Source organism: Alexandromys fortis, unplaced genomic scaffold (genome assembly GCF_014885135.2).
Source record: "Alexandromys fortis isolate MF-2015 unplaced genomic scaffold, M_Fortis_MF-2015_v1.1 scaffold_150, whole genome shotgun sequence".
In the NCBI taxonomy this organism is placed as follows: domain Eukaryota; kingdom Metazoa; phylum Chordata; class Mammalia; order Rodentia; family Cricetidae; genus Alexandromys; species Alexandromys fortis.
In genome coordinates, this window is record NW_026068027.1 from 481,022 (window position 1) to 500,067 (window position 19,046).

General features: G+C 48.6%; 1 protein-coding gene across 3 annotated transcripts in view; it reads right to left on the bottom strand.

Moving 5' to 3' along the window:
- The window catches only part of Vwf (von Willebrand factor), a 148,847-nt gene that overhangs the window by 42,897 nt on the left and 86,904 nt on the right, over positions 1 to 19,046 (bottom strand). The window contains exons 22-34 of one of the 3 annotated variants that reach the window (XM_050164057.1): positions 17,022 to 17,168; positions 13,405 to 13,545; positions 13,135 to 13,248; positions 11,591 to 11,747; positions 11,018 to 11,176; positions 10,017 to 10,152; positions 6,189 to 7,567; positions 4,360 to 4,476; positions 4,132 to 4,272; positions 3,700 to 3,843; positions 2,064 to 2,228; positions 457 to 500; positions 6 to 183 (exon numbers count right to left, since the gene is read on the bottom strand). In XM_050164057.1, the coding sequence (XP_050020014.1) occupies positions 6 to 183; positions 457 to 500; positions 2,064 to 2,228; positions 3,700 to 3,843; positions 4,132 to 4,272; positions 4,360 to 4,476; positions 6,189 to 7,567; positions 10,017 to 10,152; positions 11,018 to 11,176; positions 11,591 to 11,747; positions 13,135 to 13,248; positions 13,405 to 13,545; positions 17,022 to 17,168 (3,022 nt within the window). The remainder of the gene's footprint in view (positions 1 to 5; positions 184 to 456; positions 501 to 2,063; positions 2,229 to 3,699; positions 3,844 to 4,131; positions 4,273 to 4,359; positions 4,477 to 6,188; positions 7,568 to 10,016; positions 10,153 to 11,017; positions 11,177 to 11,590; positions 11,748 to 13,134; positions 13,249 to 13,404; positions 13,546 to 17,021; positions 17,169 to 19,046) is intronic. The other 2 variants (XM_050164058.1, XM_050164059.1) reach the window with 2 other exon arrangements.

Here is a 19,046-nt window from a genome sequence, read left to right on the forward strand (position 1 = left end):
CTCACAAGGGCAAGTCCAACGGCAGCCACAGGTCTCCTCCACTCGAATAGGGGACTGGCTGTTCGAACATGAAGGCCTGGGTCCATGGTCACAGTTGACTCTGTGACTCTGCAGCAAAGTCTGGCCATTTGGCAAGCAGGTCACTGTATGGCATTGATCTGGCAAGGTCCAGACATCCCCAGGCTGCAAAAAGAGAAAACAGATTTGAGAAAGGACCAAGATGAGTTGCACTAAATCTAAATCCACCCACCATGTCACTGTCTGCCTCTGAAGATGGGCCAGGGCTGGACCACAGCCTTACGTTAAGGAGGCTCTATGTGAGATTTGCCTCAAAATAGGCTAAAAATAAGCAAGAGAATGAGGCTAAAACCAACCAGGGTAAAACTAGTCAATAAGAACAAAAGCCCCCAACATATACTTCTGACCTTTCCCCAAAATCAAAAGGAAGGGACTTACCTTCTTCTCATTCCCATTGTCGTCCACACAAACTCCGGAAAACCCTGAAACGGACATAGAAAAACTTGAGTAATCACCTACCACCAAGAATTCTAAACCATTCACATTTGCTAGTCAACACACAACATCTGCTAGTCAATGTACCATATCTGCTAGTCAATGCACAACATCTGCTAGTCAGCACACAACATCTGCTAGTCAATGTACCATATCTGCTAGTCAATGCACAACATCTGCTAGTCAGCACACAACATCTGCTAGTCAATGTACCATATCTGCAAAACAACACATGACATCTGCTAGTCAACACACAACATCTGCTAGTCAACACATAACATCTGCTAGTCAACACACAATATCTGTTAGTCAATGCACAACATCTGCTAGTCAACACACAACACCTGCTAGTCAATGTACCATATCTGTAAGTCAACGCACGACATGTGCTAGTCAACACATGACATCTGCAAGTCAACACACATCTGCTAGTCAACACACAATATCTGTTAGTCAATGCACAACATCTGCTAGTCAACACACAACATCTGTTAGTTAACACACAACATCTAGAACAACATAACTCTAAAAAGAATCTGAGTGGGCTTCACATTGACAATATGAGTACACAAGGAGGTGACAATCTTATGGTCCTTCAGATGTACTTTATGATAATTAATAATTATGATAATGATAGCTATCACATGGCAGTAACTTTCACTTATCTCATTTCATGCTTGCCAGCAATAGACATGGGGGGAGGTAAAGCAAGATCCATAAAACTTGAAAGAGATATACTTCATGGTTGCTGCCAATGTAGCTACCATCTGTAAGGAAAGGTCTGTAACTCTGCAGAAGGTTTGAATTTAAAACTATTTACAGGGGCTGGAGCGATGGCTCAATGGTTAAGAGCACTGGCTGCTCTTCCAGAGGACCCGAGTTCAATTCCCAGCACCCACTTGACAGCTCGCAACCATCTGTAACTCCAGTTCCAGGGGATCTGATACCCTCACACCAATGCACATAAAATCAAGTTAAATAAATCATAAAAAATAACAACTACATTAATATATACACCAGGCCAGAAAACAAAACATGTTTCTAACCTAGAATCAACTTAACCTGTGGTTCTTCAATAGTGGCTTTGATGGTATATTTCTAAAGCCATATGTGTATATATGTGTATATATACGGTATATATATATATATATATATATATATATATATATATTGACAGCAAATATAGGAGCAAGATCTGTAGGATGCTGGGGTTCCTTGCTTAGATCTCCCAATTTTTACATCCAAAGTCCCAGGGACAAACAAGCCAGGACTTCTTCTGCTTCTGCTTAAAAGGTCGGATGGACATTTTAAGGAAGCAGGATGGTGCACAGGAACTTTTCCAGGGCCCCCTGGAGGTGACAGCATGCGCCTTCAGCAAGCAGAAATGTGACAGTTCTGAACCATATGGCAATCTTCACTTAAGACTAAATTTTGTACATCAGCATCTTTGAGTCACCAGAGTGGTAGTTTTATTCGCTTTCTGGTTTAGTAGTGGTCATGGTGGCAGTAGTTGTCTGAGAATTGGAAAAAATATATATCAGACGACTTACCAGAGCATAGTTTATGGAAGAAGGAATTGCCCAGGGTCACAAGGGTGGGGAGATCTTCAACCTGCTGGAGCTTTACCACGTTGGAGCTGGCCCCTGGGCCTGCCAACATCCTCAGCTGGGCTTCATCGTAACGATCCCCAACCCCAATGGGGAACACGGCCACTCCTAAATTAGCCGAGCAATGCGAAAGGGTCTAGGTCAGATGAGAACAGCATACACACTGCATCTAGCACTATGCAGAGCCCCTGCGATGCAGGCCACACACACAGCAAGCCTGCGAGGGAGAGGTGCGCACAGGCAGCGCTTGCTGTGAGCTGCTCCTGTTCCTCAGGCTCCTTCTCAGCAAAGGGGATACAGCCGTGAGCCAAGCAGATTAAAGCCCCTCCATCTCCTGTCTCCACGGCTAACACTAGAGGAATGCAAACAGCGCACACACAAAATAGTAAATGGCACATTCAGGTGTAGACAGATGCTTGGAAGAAACTATGAAATGAGAAGCACGGGAAATGCCCAGAGGGGGGGAAAATAATCATTTCGTGGGAAAAGACCTGTGTGGTGGTTTGAAATGGCCCGCAAAGGGAGTGGCACTATTAGGAGGTGTGGCCTTGTTGGAGGAAACATGTTACTGTAGGGGTAGGCTTTGGCGTCTTTTCCTCAAGTTTCACTCAATGTGACAGTCAAGTTGACTTCCTATTGTCAGCAAGACGTAGCTCTCTCAGCTCCAGCACCTTGTCTGCCTGCACGCCACCCTGTTCCCTGTCATGATCATAATGGACACCACCCTCAATCAAATGTTTTCTTCCTAAGAGTGTTTGTGGTGTCTGGTCACAGCAATAGTGAACCCTAACTAAGACAGCCTGGAAAAGGCATAAAGGTGCCGAGAACACATCTGGGCAAGAAACGCCCCACACGGAGAGTGTAGCAACTATAAAAGGCCAGAGTGGAAGCAGAACATGGAGCATGCATGAGAAGAGGTGAGGTCTGCAGTGTGCAAACCCTCACTGGCCACAGCACCAACCCAATGTCTTCTCCGAAGACCACGGAGGGATGGCAGGAGCTCGTCTGTGCAGCAGCTGTGCTGAGGATAAGCTTTGAGGATGGGAGCTGGGGTCCCTTGGAGAAGGCTGTCCCTGTCTCTTGGGTGTGAGGTGGTGGGTTGGCATGCTGGAGAATGAGTCTCAGTATTTTCTGAAGATTTGGCTATTTGATTGGTTGCACTTGAGAGGAAGGGGGAAGCCAAAGGGGTTGGGATTTAGAACCTGTATAACTTCAAAGAATGGAAAAGATGATAGGAGAAGGGGATGCTGGGACGCAGCAGGAGCAGAGTTACTGATGAACTGTGTATCAGATCTAGGCTAAGTGAGGTCAGAAGTCTGAGACAGCAATGTCAAGATCAGTGGTCCATAAATATTTTTAGACCCGTGACCCTGAAAGAGATCACTCAAGGGGATGAGGTGAAAAGGAGAGGCTGGGGACCCAGCTCAGTAGTAGAGTGCTTGCCTAATGTCTGCAAGGTCCAGGGTTAAGTGTCCAACACTGCAAGAGAGGGGAATAAAGGGAAAAAGAGAAAGAATGCCCACCTACCCACGCCTCCAGCCTTTCGGTGGTATCTCAGGATTGAGCACCAGGCACTTACGGTTGGATGTGGCAGCATCCGCTGCTGTGTCCACTGAATCCAAGGAGGTGTCCATGATGAGGATGACCACTGCTTTGGAGGCTCCAGGCCTGGCTCCGTGGATTTGTGAAGTTACATAGCGCACGGCAAAGGCAAGAGCATCCCCTGAGGAAGAATGGTTTAAGTCTGGACTGAGCACAAGAACTGGGTTTTCTAAACCCTCTGAGTATTGGGCTTAAAGTGGACCCTCGGTGAATTCAAAAGATGAACAGTTATGACTCAGAGCAACACTTGGGATGAGAAAGAGACCCAGGGGACCGTCTAGCTCCTTGCCATCCAAAAGAAGAAACTCAGGCCAAAGATTAAAGTTACTGGCCAAGATCACCCGGTCCCTAAAGTCAAGATCAGAACCAGAACGCAGATTTTCCATCTAGCTTGTGGGTCTAGCATTACCAACTTGGCTGGGGCCACCCTCCCGCTGCATGAGGTCCACCAGACTCAGTAGGTGGGCTTTCTCCTGGGCCACATTCCACGGTATGTCGATGGTATTGATGCTTCCATACTGCATGACGGACACCTGAGTGAGGTGGGGCCCTAACAGAAGAGAAAAGGGGAGACTTTAGAAGGAAGTGGATCCCAGGAAGAGCGGCTCCTACCTGCAGCCTCGGGGGCATCACTCACCGATGTTGGCCTTTGAAATGAAAGCCTTGGCAAAACTCTTCATGGTATCAAAGTAAGACTCTGGTAAACCGGAGGAGCCATCCAGGAGGAGGACCACATCCAGGGGTTGGCTGCAGTCTGCCAAGAGGAACAAGAAGATGAGTACACGGTGCCAACAGAAGAGCAACCATCAGTCACCAGCACAGCCAGTGGCTTCTCAGGGTGGCACTGAGCACACAGCACCACCAAGTAGGGGGACATTTACCATTGAGGTCACAGCATGGGACTGGGACAGTTAGAGGGGCAGAGGAGGCAGTTCCTGAATCTGAGTTCAGTAGATTGAGAGACATTTAAAAGATTCCAGTCCTACCCACAGGCCTGCCGTGCCTGCAAATGGAAGGAAGGGGCTGCACTCTCAAAAGCAGGAAAGTAAGTGGGGCTGTGTGGGGAGCAAGGGAGTCAGAAATCTCTATATAGGAAAATGCCATTTTAAGACCCATGATTGTGAGAATTAACTAAACAATAACTAAAGCAATTAATAAGAAAATGGACTTCTTGTTATTGGGTCTAAAACTGGAAAATAAGGGGAAAGACACAGTATAGTGTGTAACTGGGAAAGAGGCTTGTGACCTTTGAAGGGGTCATGAAAATGTGGCTTCTGTACATGGAAGAGAAGGAAGCTGTGTCATGAGAAAACCCACAGACAGATGTATGCTAACGCCAAGGCAAACAACACAGTTACTTTTCTTATTAGCAGAAAAAATTAAAACAATATCAACTAACTAAAACAAAAACCCAAGACTGAGTGCAGGGATGGAGAGACAGTAAAAGCAGCTGGTTCTTCTGCTGTAGCGACACCAGCTTGTCACCCTAGCTCCTCAGGAGTGTTGCAGCTTGTAAGGCCTGCTTTAGGCAGCATGAGCTTCAGGTCAGTCTGGGCAGCTTTGTAAGATCCTGTCTCAAAAGGGAAAGGAAAAGAGGGCTGGGTGGCTCCGTAATAGGGCACTTGCCCAGCTCAGACCAAGCCGTAGGTTCAATCTTTAGTCTCAGCATAGAAACAAACAAACTAGATACTGGCTTGACACTAGTATAAATTAAGAAGGCAACAGTTTAATCCCAGCCCTCAGAGGCAGAGGCAGGAGGATCTCTGTGAATTTGAGTCATGCCTGGTCTACATGGAGAGTTCCAGGTCAGTCAGGATCATTTAGTGAGACCTTGACTCAAAACAAAGAAAAAAAAAACAGCAACAGCAACAACAGCACTTTTTGTATCCTCACCACCTGCTAGATGCTGTGTCAAGCATTTCACAAATAGTTGCTACTATCCGCAGTTCATAGACAGGGAGAATGGCAAGCCAAAAATCATCAGCCACTGAGTGGCTCTGGGTCTGGGTCTGCCTGTTTAATCTACACCTCTTTCCTGACCGCCCCCCGGCACCACAGCTTTGCCTCCAAGAACATAAGCTACTTGGAATAATTCTACGCATCAGTGTGACCCTAAAGAGAAGTAACAATCACCAAAACTAGCAGAAGTTAACTGCCAGGCAGAAAGTGAGTCTGGACTGGGTGCGGGGTGGATTAAGACTTGCAATTTTTTTATGCATTCCCTGTATTATTTAAATTTTAAAAATGGGCCCCTACTACCACTGAATTTACAAGCCTGGGCAATAAGAAAAGACCCTTCTCACCCAAGGAATAACAGTTCAACTCTCTGCCTGGAAGCAAAGGAGAAACACAGGCAGGGTAAGGCAGGGCTGTGAGGTAGGAAGTTAGCATTAGAACCCAGGGCTTCTGGCATCATCAGACAAGGCACACAGTGCCAAGGCCGTCACACAAAGGGTACCAGCGTACCAGGAGTGGGGGAGAGGGTGGGCAGCTGCAGCCCCTCCCTGGAGCAGCATCTCTGCAGGACCAGGTCAGGAGCCTCTCGTGGAAGTGTCTCAAAGTCTCGGATGAAGATGGGAGCATGGGGCCAGCCAATTTTCTCCAGTTCCTGTGGGTTGGCATGGGGGCCCACCCCAATGGGTACCACCTGGATGTCTCCAGGCATCCTCTTGATCTCATCCGAGGCAGGGTTCCCTGTGACCATGTAGACGAGATTAGGTGCCTGCTTCCGGTCCCCCTGACTGGGAGAGAAGCTGTGCTCAGAAAGGTACTGTAGGGCCTGCGCGGTGTTGGTTTTGTTGCCACCATGGTAACGGATCTCCCGCACGTGCCGCAGCACGTCATCCTTGGTCTGGGCCTCGTTGAAGGTGTATTCCACGGTCACCTTGTATGAATACTGCAGCACCGAGATGTGGATGCCCTCCTGGCCCACATCCATGCGCTGTATCACCTCCTCCAGGAACTCCTTGCTCTTATTGAAGTTGGCTTCACCAATTTCGTCTGACCCCTCCAGGACAAAGACCACATCCAGAACCATGGACTTCCGCTTAGGTCCAGGTGATGAAATACCAAGGATCCCTGGACCAGTAGTGATTTGTGCTACCTGGGGTGGCTGAGTAGGGGCTTGGGCCTCAGGGGCAAGGTCACAGAGGTAGTTGATTATTTCATCCCTTCTCTGCTCCAGTTCATCCACCCCACTGAGCAGAAAGGCCTTGTTTTCGGGGGCCTGCTTCTCAATGAGGCGGATCTGCTTGAGGCTGGCATGTGGCCCAATGCCCACCGGGATCACAATGACCTTCTTCTTCTTCAAGCCCTGGACATAGCGGACCAAATTCCTGGCCAGTCGTGGTGGCTCCTGGCTAGCCGTTAGGAGCAGAGCGATGCGGGAGGCTTCAGGGCGATCAACTTTGCCAAAGATCTGGAACATTGTGTACTTCAAAACCTCGCTGGTAGAGGCCACCTGGCTACCTGCATACTTCACCTGGCTGGCAATGCGCCGAAGCTCTGAGGGGCGCTTGCGGGCTGTGAGGTCGATGTAGGCATGGGATCCATCGTGGTACTCAACCACCGCCACACGGATGCGCCTCTGGGAGATGTGCAGCCTCTCCATCATGCCCACCACAAAAGTCTTGAGCACTTCAAACTCAGCCTCGGACAGCCTGGAGGAGCCATCGAGCAGGAAGACAAGATCTAGGAGCTTGCTGCAATAGAAGCTGTGCAGGGGTGGCTCAGGGGTGTCCTCAACATATGGGGTGGTAGAACTGACTGGGGCATCTGTTGGGGGTACCACCAGGCCTCCAGGCTCCCGGCAAGCTTCACAGGTAAGGTTGACACCATCACAATGACTGCGGCAGAAGGGAAAGAAACCAAAATAATTCAGGAAGAACCAGTAGGCAGGTAGGACCATCTCACGGGTCCACTATAGAACCTCCCATCTGCTCCCACTGAGGGCCTTTCACCCTAATGAGATGTCACTTTTGACATTTGTTCCCAGGTGTGTCTTCAACACACAAGCATGCGTGCATGTGCACACACACACACACACACACACACACACACATGCATGCACACACATGCACAAGAGAGGGGAGGAAGCAGAGCCTTCCTAAAGCTTTAATCCATCTTAGAAACTGAAAAACAGTCTTTGTTGTTCTAAGCCCTTCACAGCCATTTAATGTTGACTTCTTTCCAATCTACGTCTCCAACCATATTAATATTTAATTATAATCCAAACCTTCTTATAAGTGTCTCCAAGGACAAATATCTTTCTAAAATGTTGGCACATGCCGGAACTTGTAAATGTTCCACTGGAGATAAATGGCTTACATTAGAAACCATTATAGATGTTATTAGAATTTAAGCTGTATGGATTTTGATGCGTGTTTAATTATGTCGGGCCTTAAGGAAAAGAAGAAAAAAACTAGAGTAAGAAGATTTTAGAAAGATGAATGAAAGTTTAAAACCCCGCCGTTTCATCTAGCAGAAGAAAAGACAGTAGGAGGGCTAGGTGTGGTGGCTCTGGGAAGTGACCTTAGTGCCACCATGTCTTCTGCCCATAAGCAGATGGTGAACACGGAGTGTCTACCATGAAGTGGCTAGCCCTCAGCCCCGCCCCAGGATACCCACAGTTTGTGTTGAATCATCACCTACTCCATGAATTTCTAGGGTACCAGACAACCTTCCAGCCTTTTCTAATCACTGTAGCCTTTTGCCGTGTTCTAGAAAGTAAAGGAACAGGCCGGTCCACAGAGAAAATGAAGACGTGCTATGGTGGGGATCCCCACAGGATGGGGTCTCCTCTATTCTGCACCCTTGGTCTTCAGTCTTTACAATAAATCTGAGAAGGTGACCATGTCCCTAAACCCTGACCGGGTCCCATGGTCTCACTGCCAGCCAATGTCCCCAACCTTGAAACTTGCGCACATCGTGGGCAGTAACAGCTGCCCCTCTCTGCAGGCCAGCTGAAGAGACATGAGGCGCCTGGAGCTTCCGTGTCCTTAGAGCTGGACACCCTAAGTAAGCTTGCAATGAACACCCTTTCCTTACTCCTCAGGTCTCTTTCAGCACAATGAAGTTGGGTGGGATCTTACCGGGAAGTCAGTTCCTACCTCCTCCTAATCCTGCGATTTATTGCCTCGATCCTTGGTTAACGGTGCATGAGTGACATACTTTCTGGTTTCCTGTGTTTGCTAGAAAATTCACCCTGGGCAGTGCTTGCTCTTGTTTGTGCAGATGGTGGGCGGCAGGATCTGGCTCTGGCAGCTGTGGCCACAGCCCCTCCCCAGTGACTTGAGGTTCTCAAGTTGAGGCTCCCATTATTCTTGATTGGTGTCAGGGAGTGGTGCTGACTGTGTGAGCGTTTTAATAAATGTTCCCGACCTAAGGGCAGGACTTCAGAAAGCCCAGGAATCGGCCTCAGGACTCCTCTCCTCCCCAAAGCCAGGTTCCCAGAGTTTGTTCCAGAAAGAGCCCAAGGTAGCAGAGACTGTCTTCCCTCTCACTTCTGAAAAGCCACGTCCTGTGGCCTGGACCACAGCCCTAAGATGCTTGTGTTACACTTAGGGCCAAGGACCCCATCTCTCTTTTCCTTCCTACATTCACAGATCTCTCAAAATGCTTAATATCCATAGATACTGGTCCTCAGATTGGATGTAATGCCCCCTTAGAGTGAAGTAGAAATACTAACTACCATTGCTTGGTCATACATGCTACATACATGTGTTGGGATATTATATTCCATCCCCCAAAATGTATATTTTCCACAAACAAAACAAAAAGTCTTTAACAAATATGGGGGGGCAGAATCTTATAAAGAAAAAGAATCAGACTCCAGAAACAAATCCAACTGCACACTAAAGGGTGGGTGGATAAATGAATGGGTGGATATGGGTGGGTGGGTGGGTGGATGTGTGGGTGGATGAATGGAGGGATGGATGGATGGATGGATACATAGGTGCATGGGTGCATGGATGCATGGTTGCATGGATGAGCTAATTAAGCTCAGCCTCAGTCCATGGTGCCCCAAGGTGTTTTCCAGAGCCCAGATTCTAAGAGCCAGCATGGAGAACAGCCAGTCAAGAACTCCGCTTTAGGGCTGGAGAGATGGCTCAGTAGTTAAGAGCACTGGCTGCTCTTCCAGAGGTCTTGAGTTCGATTCCCAGCAACCCACGTGGTGGCTCACAACCATCTGTAATGAGATCTGGCACCCTCTTCTGGCATGTGGGCAAACATGGAGGCAGAATGTTGTATACATAATAAATAAATAAATCTTTAAAAAAAAAAACTCTGCTTTACCAATTCTGACAGTGTGCAGGGTCATCAGAGTTCAAGGTAATTTTCTTTCCAGGAGCCAAACGTCGACCAGCCACCTCACACACAGGGCAGTCTTGGGGGTCCACACAGGTCTGCAGAAGTTCATCCAAGATTCTCCCTGCACAACACACCACGTTAGGAGCCCACCTCTCATATCAATCAGGTAGGTCCACCTGCCACTGAAGGAACCTATCCCAGAAACCCACTCTCTAAGTTCCCAGGCGGTCACCTCACCACACAGGAAGCATCCTTCTTCTTTGGCACCTTGTCTGCCCCTCTGGGAAGCTGGGATGGGGCTTCCTACACATCTCTCCCCTTCCCAAGCCCTCAGACAAATGAAATCTTATCTCCAAACAGCTGGGGAGTGTCTGGGCTCAGCTAGCTCCTCTCAAGAGTGAACTCAATAACTTTAGAGCTGGTCTGTCTAACGCGACACACCATGAGGCTACTTCTATGTAAATGAAGCATAATTCAGCAAAATAAAGAGGCCTTTTCCTCACACCTACTAGCCATCACTACATTGACCAGAATGTTGCTGCCACTGAAGCAAGTTCTGCTGGAAAGTGTTGCTCTCTTTAACCCAGGAGGCTGAGGCAAAAGGATAGCAAGTTTGAAGCCAGCCTGAGCTATACAGAAAGACTTTACAGGGAAAGAAGGAGGGAGGGAGGAAGAAAGGGAGGAAAGAAAGGATTGACTGTTCTATGTGATAAACCCACAAATGAAAGGGATTTTCAGGAGGAATGGGGTGAAGCTAAGTGAAAGCACATGGGCATCAGAGCACAAAGGGCAGGTGAGAAAACCCTAACGTGGCAAAACTCAGAGCCGGCCTGGCTTTGATACAGAGATCCAGGCAATCAGACTTGTTTGAGGTCCAGGGATGGGGCGGCAGGGGCACCCCTGGACAGAGGAGGCCAAGCTGAAGCACAAGGAAAACACCTAAGAGCCCGTTCCTCCATCTTGCTCGAGCCAAGGAGAGGCCTCACCTGGAGGGCAGTGAGCATGGCACCCCTCCACACACTGCACAGGGCAAGCCAGAGGCTCGGGGTGCTGACAGGTGACTGGGCAGGCAGGCGCGCAGCTGTTATAGCGCCACTCGCACTCGTAGCCATTTTCCCGAATGTTCCTCTCTTCACAGGTCTGGGCTGTGGGGACAGAGAAAGAGGTGGTGACCCTGGAAGCGCCAGGTGACCCTCGGCAACACAACAGTGTCCCTTCTTCCAGGATTTCTCCAGAAGTCTCCACATAGCCATCTTGACTCCACGACCCTACTCAGTCTGACTGCATTCCTTACTTTTGTCACCATACTAACCTTCTTCAGCATCCGTGTCCCCCTCACTCTTGCGGAGATGCCTTCATCCCCGTCTTCACTCCCACATTTCCACTATTCCTTTAGTATAAACTTCCTCACCCTGCCACTTCATCCCCTCCACCCGTGCCTCAGGGCACTGGGGCCAGCCCTCTCCACCCTGCGAGTGCTCTCCCGTCCTCCCCATAGGCCTTCAAGCCTAGGTACTTATAGGAAGGTGCATCTGAGACTGTGGGACTTGGGAACTCACGGCACAGTGAGGGCGTCCTCCAGGCTACCACCTGGCCGTGCTGGGCACACACATGGGCATAGGCAGCGATGGTGTCACAGAAACAGGTGCAGTCCCCAATGGACTCACAGGAGCAAGTGTCATAAATGCAGACGTCGAGGTATGGCTCAGGGTCCACCTACAAAAAAAGAACCTCACATGGCCCCAACCTGAACCTGGGGTGAGAACTCTGGCTTATGGTTAGGGTGCAAGGGATGGGGTGGGGAGCTCCTGCACCAAGGAAATGTAGAACGTGAGTCCTAGAGAATGAATGGATGAAGAGGCAAAAATTTCTTTGTTTCTAATCTGGATTCCACTAAGAAATACTAAGGAAAGCAGGGCTGGTAGCCTCTCGTGCATATTGAGATGCCCTCAGCATTTGCTAGAAGGTTTCCTCTGCTGTCTCCCACCTACCTGCCTAGCTGCCTGTCCTTCCCATGAGTGTGGCGTATTTTTACACAAACACACACAGATTGGTCACTCTCTGTCCTTGCCTCAATGCGGCAAACAAAATGTAGCGATGAACCAGAACACACAAGATGCCCCCCTGAGGAGCTATGGGGCAGCTCTGCTAGACAATAGGGCCTGGCTGGGCTCCGTTAGTTCCTGATCCCAAGTCTCCCTGTAGGGAGGCGTGTCTGCCCACAAACATGCTCAATCACATTGACCACTTCACTTTAATTGTCTCCAAAACATGCTACTATTCCCTCTTGGCTTTTTAAAGTAGTGAAGAAGGAGATGAATTCATCAGCCAACGAATTGCTGCTCCCAGAACGTTTCATCATCCCATGAGCCCCAAGTCCTTCCCCCCTGCCTTCCTTCTTCCAACGCAGATACACTAGCAAACCATAGACCTCTGGCTGACTATAAGTCTCTGGAAGGCTGAAGATCTGAGGTACATGTACTCAACTCATCCTCCGTATGTTCATGGTACCGCACGGCACAGGTGTGTGCACATGGCTGTGTATTTGTATACACATAATCACACATACTTACATGCATGCCTGTGAATGTGCCTGCATTTGTGCCTGCATGTGTGTCACACACAAATGCACAGAGAAAGAAGTCCATCTGACTCCAGAAAATTCATCACTCTCATTTGAAACCAAGAATTCAAGGACCCCCAAAATCACTGGCATTAAGGTCAGGAAAAGTTAGTATGAGAAGCGAACTGGGGACTGAAGAAGTGGTTTGCTGCTTGTCGTGTGTGTTGATGGTTGCGGGGGTCCTGATTGGGTCTGGTGACAAGGAAAGGAATTCCTTGGCTCTGGCAGGATACATGCAAAGAGAACTAACTTCAGACCAAGAGACTTCTTGTGTATGGAAAAGTACTTACTTGGCCAGCCATTGCTTTCCTCAAAAACTACCCATGCTCCCCCTCAGCTTGAAGCCAAGAAAGCTACCATGGTTTCTCAATAGGAATCATTTTGGGGCTCTGCTTCGGTAGTGTTCACATTAGACATCCACAGACAAGGAAGTCACAAACCTTCTGACCACTCTGCCTCCCTCCACCAGCAAAGCCTCACCAGCCTGTTGCAGCCCTGGAAGATGTCGCTGGTAAGGATTCTGCAAGATGAGTCCACCATGGTCTGCTTCATGATGTTGTTGTGGCAGGTGGCCGGGGAAACATCTAGCGACAGCTGGAACAGGAGAGAGTACCAGAGAGGCCGAACGTCAGGCAGCCTTGCTGAAGAAACTCAGCCCAAAAGCCCAACTCTGCCACTGTCTACAGCCCCTGCCGCCACAGCCGCCATGAGAATAGGGGAACCCTCCATCTGCACAGACCCCAGAGGTACCTTTCTCGTGTCGGCACACTGCGAGCTCACTTTCCAGGAATTCCCGAAGTCGACGGGGTCTTCCTCCACCTGAAGGCTGCTGCTAGTGAAGTCATTGTTCTGAATGCCATCGAAGTTCCCGCACAAGCCACACACCTGATCCTGAGTGAGGGGCGGGGAGACACACTGTAAACCTTGGCACACTCTCTGGGTCTGGGGAAGAAGGTACCAGGTGACCAAGGAGTCAGAAATCATCAGAGGGAGAAACGGAGGAAGGAGGAAGCAGACAGGGAGAGAGACTCAGGGAAGAAAGAAGGAGGTCCGCAAAGTCTTGTCCTCACGCAGCCTTTCCCTACACTTCCGCACTGACCCATCTCAAAGTCAAGGACGCAGAGAGTGGCGATGTGCCCAAGCCTCATGGTCAAGGGCAGCAGGCAGCTTGACCCCGGGGTCCCTCTGTGAATCATCAGCCTCCCTGGTCAGACTGTAAGCTGAAATAGGAGCAAGCACCACTGTACATGCATGGGTGAGAGAAGGAACTAAGGAGGAAACAGGACAGCCCTGCACTGCAGCAGACAGGAAGTCCCCTTACCCAGAGAACCGCAGCTTGTTCAGGGGAACAGGTTAAAATTCTACAGTGTGAGAAAGATCATCATGGAAGGGCTAACTACACACCTCTCATGCCAGGCACGCACACTGAGTTTGGCACAAGCCTGATCACAGAGAAACCATCAAGTAAGGACCTGGGAAGATGGTGATCACAAACCCACCCTACTCCCCATACACAGCCAGAACCCAGTCCTGGGACAAGGGAAAGATGACTTCATTCGTTACTGGCTTATAGGCACAGATGTGAGTCATTCTGGAGCATCTAAGAAGGTTCACAGTTGGACAAAAGTCACAGAATAGCCACTGCCTCTCTGAGCCCTCGGTAATGAAAACCCTCCCCTTTACCCACTGGTCTCCTTGGTCAAACTCTCCAAACGACAGCTACCTTGGGGTCCTTGTACATCCTACTCCTTCCACCCAGTTTCTCTCCCCAGTGTTTACAATCCTCACTCCCTCTCTTCCATGAAGACTCTACTCCTGCGTCAGACAGGGCTCATCAAGCTAACCTGTCTAAAGTCATGTCCCCTTAAGAACACAATCTCCACTGTGGTGATGGAAAGCAAAACGTAAAATGTTGGCTCCACCAAAGATGTCCGTCCTGAGCCTGAGAACTGTGAATGTGTTACCCCACATGGAACTACAATTTTCATATGGCTTCCGTGTGCAGTTGGATCCCCAAAAGGCTTATTCTCTGAAAGTTTGGGTCCCCAGTGTGACACTGAGAGGTGGTGTAACCTTCAGCAGGTGGGACCTAGTTAGATGCAATTGGGTCACTGGTGATGTCATCCTTAGAACAGATGATGTCATTCTCATAGGACCCCAGTCAGTTCCCACACCATACGAGCTTTGTTCTTGTTGTTTCTTCCTAGAAATGGAGATAAAGTAGCTCAGCAGATACAGAGGCATCAGCTGCCAAGCATGGTGATCTGAATTCTATCCCTGGAACCCACGCAGGAGGCCTGGAGGGAACTAAGTTGTCCTCTTCCCTCTACATACCATGGCACATACATGTCCACACCCGTAGATAGAGATGATAGATAGATAGATAGATAGATAGATAGATAGATAGATAGATAGATAGATGATAGATAGAGTCCACACTATAAGATAGATAGATAGATAGATAGATAGATAGATAGATAGATAGATAGATAGATAGATACATGAGATAGATAGAGTCTACAACTATACGATAGATAGATAGATAGATAGATAGATAGATAGATGATGGGTAGATAGATAGATAGATAGAAGATAGATAGATAGATAGATAGATAGATAGATAGATAGATAGATAGAATTTTAATTAAAATAAGATTTAGCATGCTAGGCCCTTGAATGCCTCTGAGTCCCTCTCTCATATGTGACCTCTCTGTATATAGCCATTTTCCCTTCCCTGTCTACTGTGCCTTGATTCCCCACTGCCATAGCCAGGCCAATGCCTGCCACAGAGCAAACAGATGGAACCACCCAATCCTACACTTTCAGCCTCCAACCACCGTAAGAGTTGAATAAACCTCTTTCCTTCATACAGTACTCAGCTTAGAGTGTTCAGAACATGGGGAAATCCCCAGGACAAAGGAACTTGGTACCGTTAGGTTAAGATCTTGAGACAGGAAATTGTCCTGAGCCATCGAGGTGAGCTGTATGTGACCACAGAGTCTAACAAGGAGACAGAAAGAGGCAGAGTGTGCAAGGCATTGTGACCAACAGAAGCATGGAGGGGTGAGAAGGCCTGAAGATACTACTGAATAGCAACTCACTGAATACGGGAGGCGGGGCCACAAGCCAAGGAGTGCAGCCAGACTCCAGAATCAAGAAAGTGTCTTTGTCCCTTGAAAGCTCCACAGGAATGCAACCCTACCAAGTTTCTGACTTCCAGAACTAAAATGTAATACACTTGTGCTGTTTAAAGATTCTGCATTTGTCCGTAGTGATTTGTCACGGCAGCATGAGATCACACACACACACACACACACACACACACACACACACCTGATTTCTCCCCCTGCAGTACCTGGAACAGCCAATACATTGAGTAGAAACATAGTCAGGATTGTTAGACCTTTCTAGAAATGGAGTGGGCTGCCTCATACAGCCCTCACTGACGTAAACAATTTAGACATAGACATTACTGTCAGCGATGTTGCAGGCACCACTTTCAACAAAAATAAACAGAGCTCCTTGTCACTGTCACACCACTTAGTAATACCATCAAAGCCCCCAAGTTTGGAAACCTACACAAATGCCATTGTAAGGAGATCCTCAGCAGGCTAACAAAGTGCTCCCAAAAAAACTAACCTGGGACCCTGAGAGGTAAGTCAAATGGTGACATGCTTGACGTATCAGCATGAGGACCTGAGTTCAACCCCAGTACCCACATAAAAAAGACAGTCATAGTGGCATGCACATGTGACCCCAGCACTAGGGAGGCAGAGATAGCAAGTCCCCAGAGCTCACTGGTCCACTAGCCCAGCATGACTCATGAGTAATCCCAGGTCCCAGTGCAAGAATTTGCCTCAAAACACAAAGTGGATGGCTCCTGAGAATGATGCCCGAGATTGCCCACTGGCTGCCCTCCAGCAATACCCACACATACACCGACATACATACATACATATGAACATGCACGTATATGCATACACATGCATGTGTGTATGTGAGCATGTGTGCTAGCCTGAGCTTGCTGATAAGATAATATTCAAGAATGGATGGCGATGATTTAATATTATATGTGCTTAATTTGCCTCTTTGGGTTAAGAAACCTAAAAAAAGTCACCCTGACTACTCCTGTTCTCCCTCCCCTGGGCAAACAAAATTGTTCCTTGCTGGGCCAATCGAGACACTGTTAAAGATGCTTCTGTCCTCCCTGTGTGCAGCCAGCCTCCATGGCTGCTTAGCTCTCCTTGTGTGAGGAGCAAGGAGGCTGGGCCAGAGAACACTGGCTTCTAATACAATGGGGATGGGCAGCAGGTCACTACATAAGCCACATGAGTCACAGGCAAGATGGAGCAAGAAGGGCCGCTGACCTGGTGTGTGTGCTTCAGGACCACGGAGACACTGAGGCGGCGGTCCCAGACCACAGAGAGGCCTTGACTCAGCAGCAGGATGATGTACCGGCCAGACTCCACCACCTCGAAATGAGACTCATCTTTTAGGGGCTTCTTCACGTTCACCTGAAGGAAGAAGGAACCCGGAAGGGAAGTAAAAGAAGTTGGAGTCCAGTCCCCTCTCTGTTCATAGCTTGTCTGTCTGCCTTGCCAACAGACACCAGCGCTGGCCCTCGAGACCTGTATGGGTCACCAGCGACTTTCTCTCAGGACTCCCTGAGGCCGGCACCACACCTGGGCTTTTGTGTCCATCTGACCCGCCACCCTCCCATGCTGACAAGATGGCAGAAAGAGCACCGTGAAACAGACTGGCCCATTTCCCATTACCTCATGAGAAGGGGAGAAGGGAGGGTCTCTGACCCTTGCTTGTCAACTATACCAGTCCCTGGCTTGTTTTCTAATGTGGTGATGATTTTAGACATCTTCAGTCACCTGGGTGAAAAATCTACCCACCTATAACACTGAGCCCCCAACTCCTCGTACCACCCTCCATTCTCCGGGGTGACTACCATCAGGAGCCAAGACTGAAGGACAGGGACTGTTAAGCTCCATGCTTCAGGCAGAAGCTTCCAGAAGTCTGGCCTGAACTTCTCACCCTGCCCAAGTCATCTCCACTAGCAAACCCTCAAAGGTCACTGCAGAGCACTCGGCCAGTTGTTGGGTTCACAATGCAGAGGCTGAGACCAAGAACCTGCCACTCTTCACGGAGCTCCTCTCCCGAGGAGCCTGCCTCACGTGGGGCTCATCATCTCTGCAAATTCTCGCCCCGCAGATCTGCCATCACCTCTGCAGGCTCACTGCTATCGTCTGCCCTGACTGGAACTGAACTCTGAAATAGAGTTGGCCCTGCCGGCTCCTAGTCGGCACACTTACTAGACAGTTTTTCTTCCCTGTCTATAGAAAATGCACTTCCCGTCCCCAGCTGTCAAGAGTGGGTATTGACAAAACATCGGGGAGCAGGCAGGGGCCACAGGAGCAAATGAACCCAGACTTTAGGAACCTGTAGGGTTGCACATATCCAAACCAACTGAATCAGATCTGTGACCCAGGGACAACCAACCAGTGCAAATGTAGATTCTGGGGCTCCATCTGATCTACCGAGGCATGACTCTGAGGTGGAGCCTGGGGACCTACACCTAACCCCTTCTTGAGCTATCGGGATACAGAGGCTGCATCTGCAGGTTCTGCTTCTCTTTTCACCTTGTCAAACCTATTCATCTGAGGAAATGAGGGTGTGGCTTGGTAGGAGAGCGCCGGCTCATCAGGCCCAGGCCCTGGCATCCATGCCTGGCATGACATGATCTTTAAAAGAAGTCCTTAAGACATAAAGTAATTAAAAAAGCACCTTATAATGTCCCTTCGATGGATGCACACATACCGTTTGTTTTGCTTACTGTAGTTTCGGTTGATTACAAAAGTATTGAATGGAAAATTCCAGAACAGTGATTAAGCTTCAAATAACTTCCATCACAACAGATTGCAGTCATTGCTCTATTTTATTATTAGCCAGCATTCATGCCTTTTTCTCTTTACTTCATAATCCAAACATTATCATCTGTGCTAGATAGTTTTATGTCAGCTTGACACAAGTTAAAGTCATCTGAGAGGAGGAACCTTCTGGTGGGGGAGAATTGTCTATATTCTGTCAATTATGTTTTAAATAAATGCTGATTGGCCAGTAGCCAGGCAGGAAGTATAGGCGGGACAGCCATACAGGAAGTAGAGGCAGGTCAATGAGAACAGAAGAATTCTGGGAAGGAGGAAGCCTATTCCTCTCCAGTCCTGCCCAGACATGGAAGATGGAAGATGTGACCTACCCCACTGAAAAAGGTACTGAGCCATGTGGCTAACATATACTAGAATAATGGGCTAATATAAGTTATAAGAGTTAATAAGAAACCTGAGCTAATAGGCCAATCAGTTTATAACTAATATAGAGCTTTG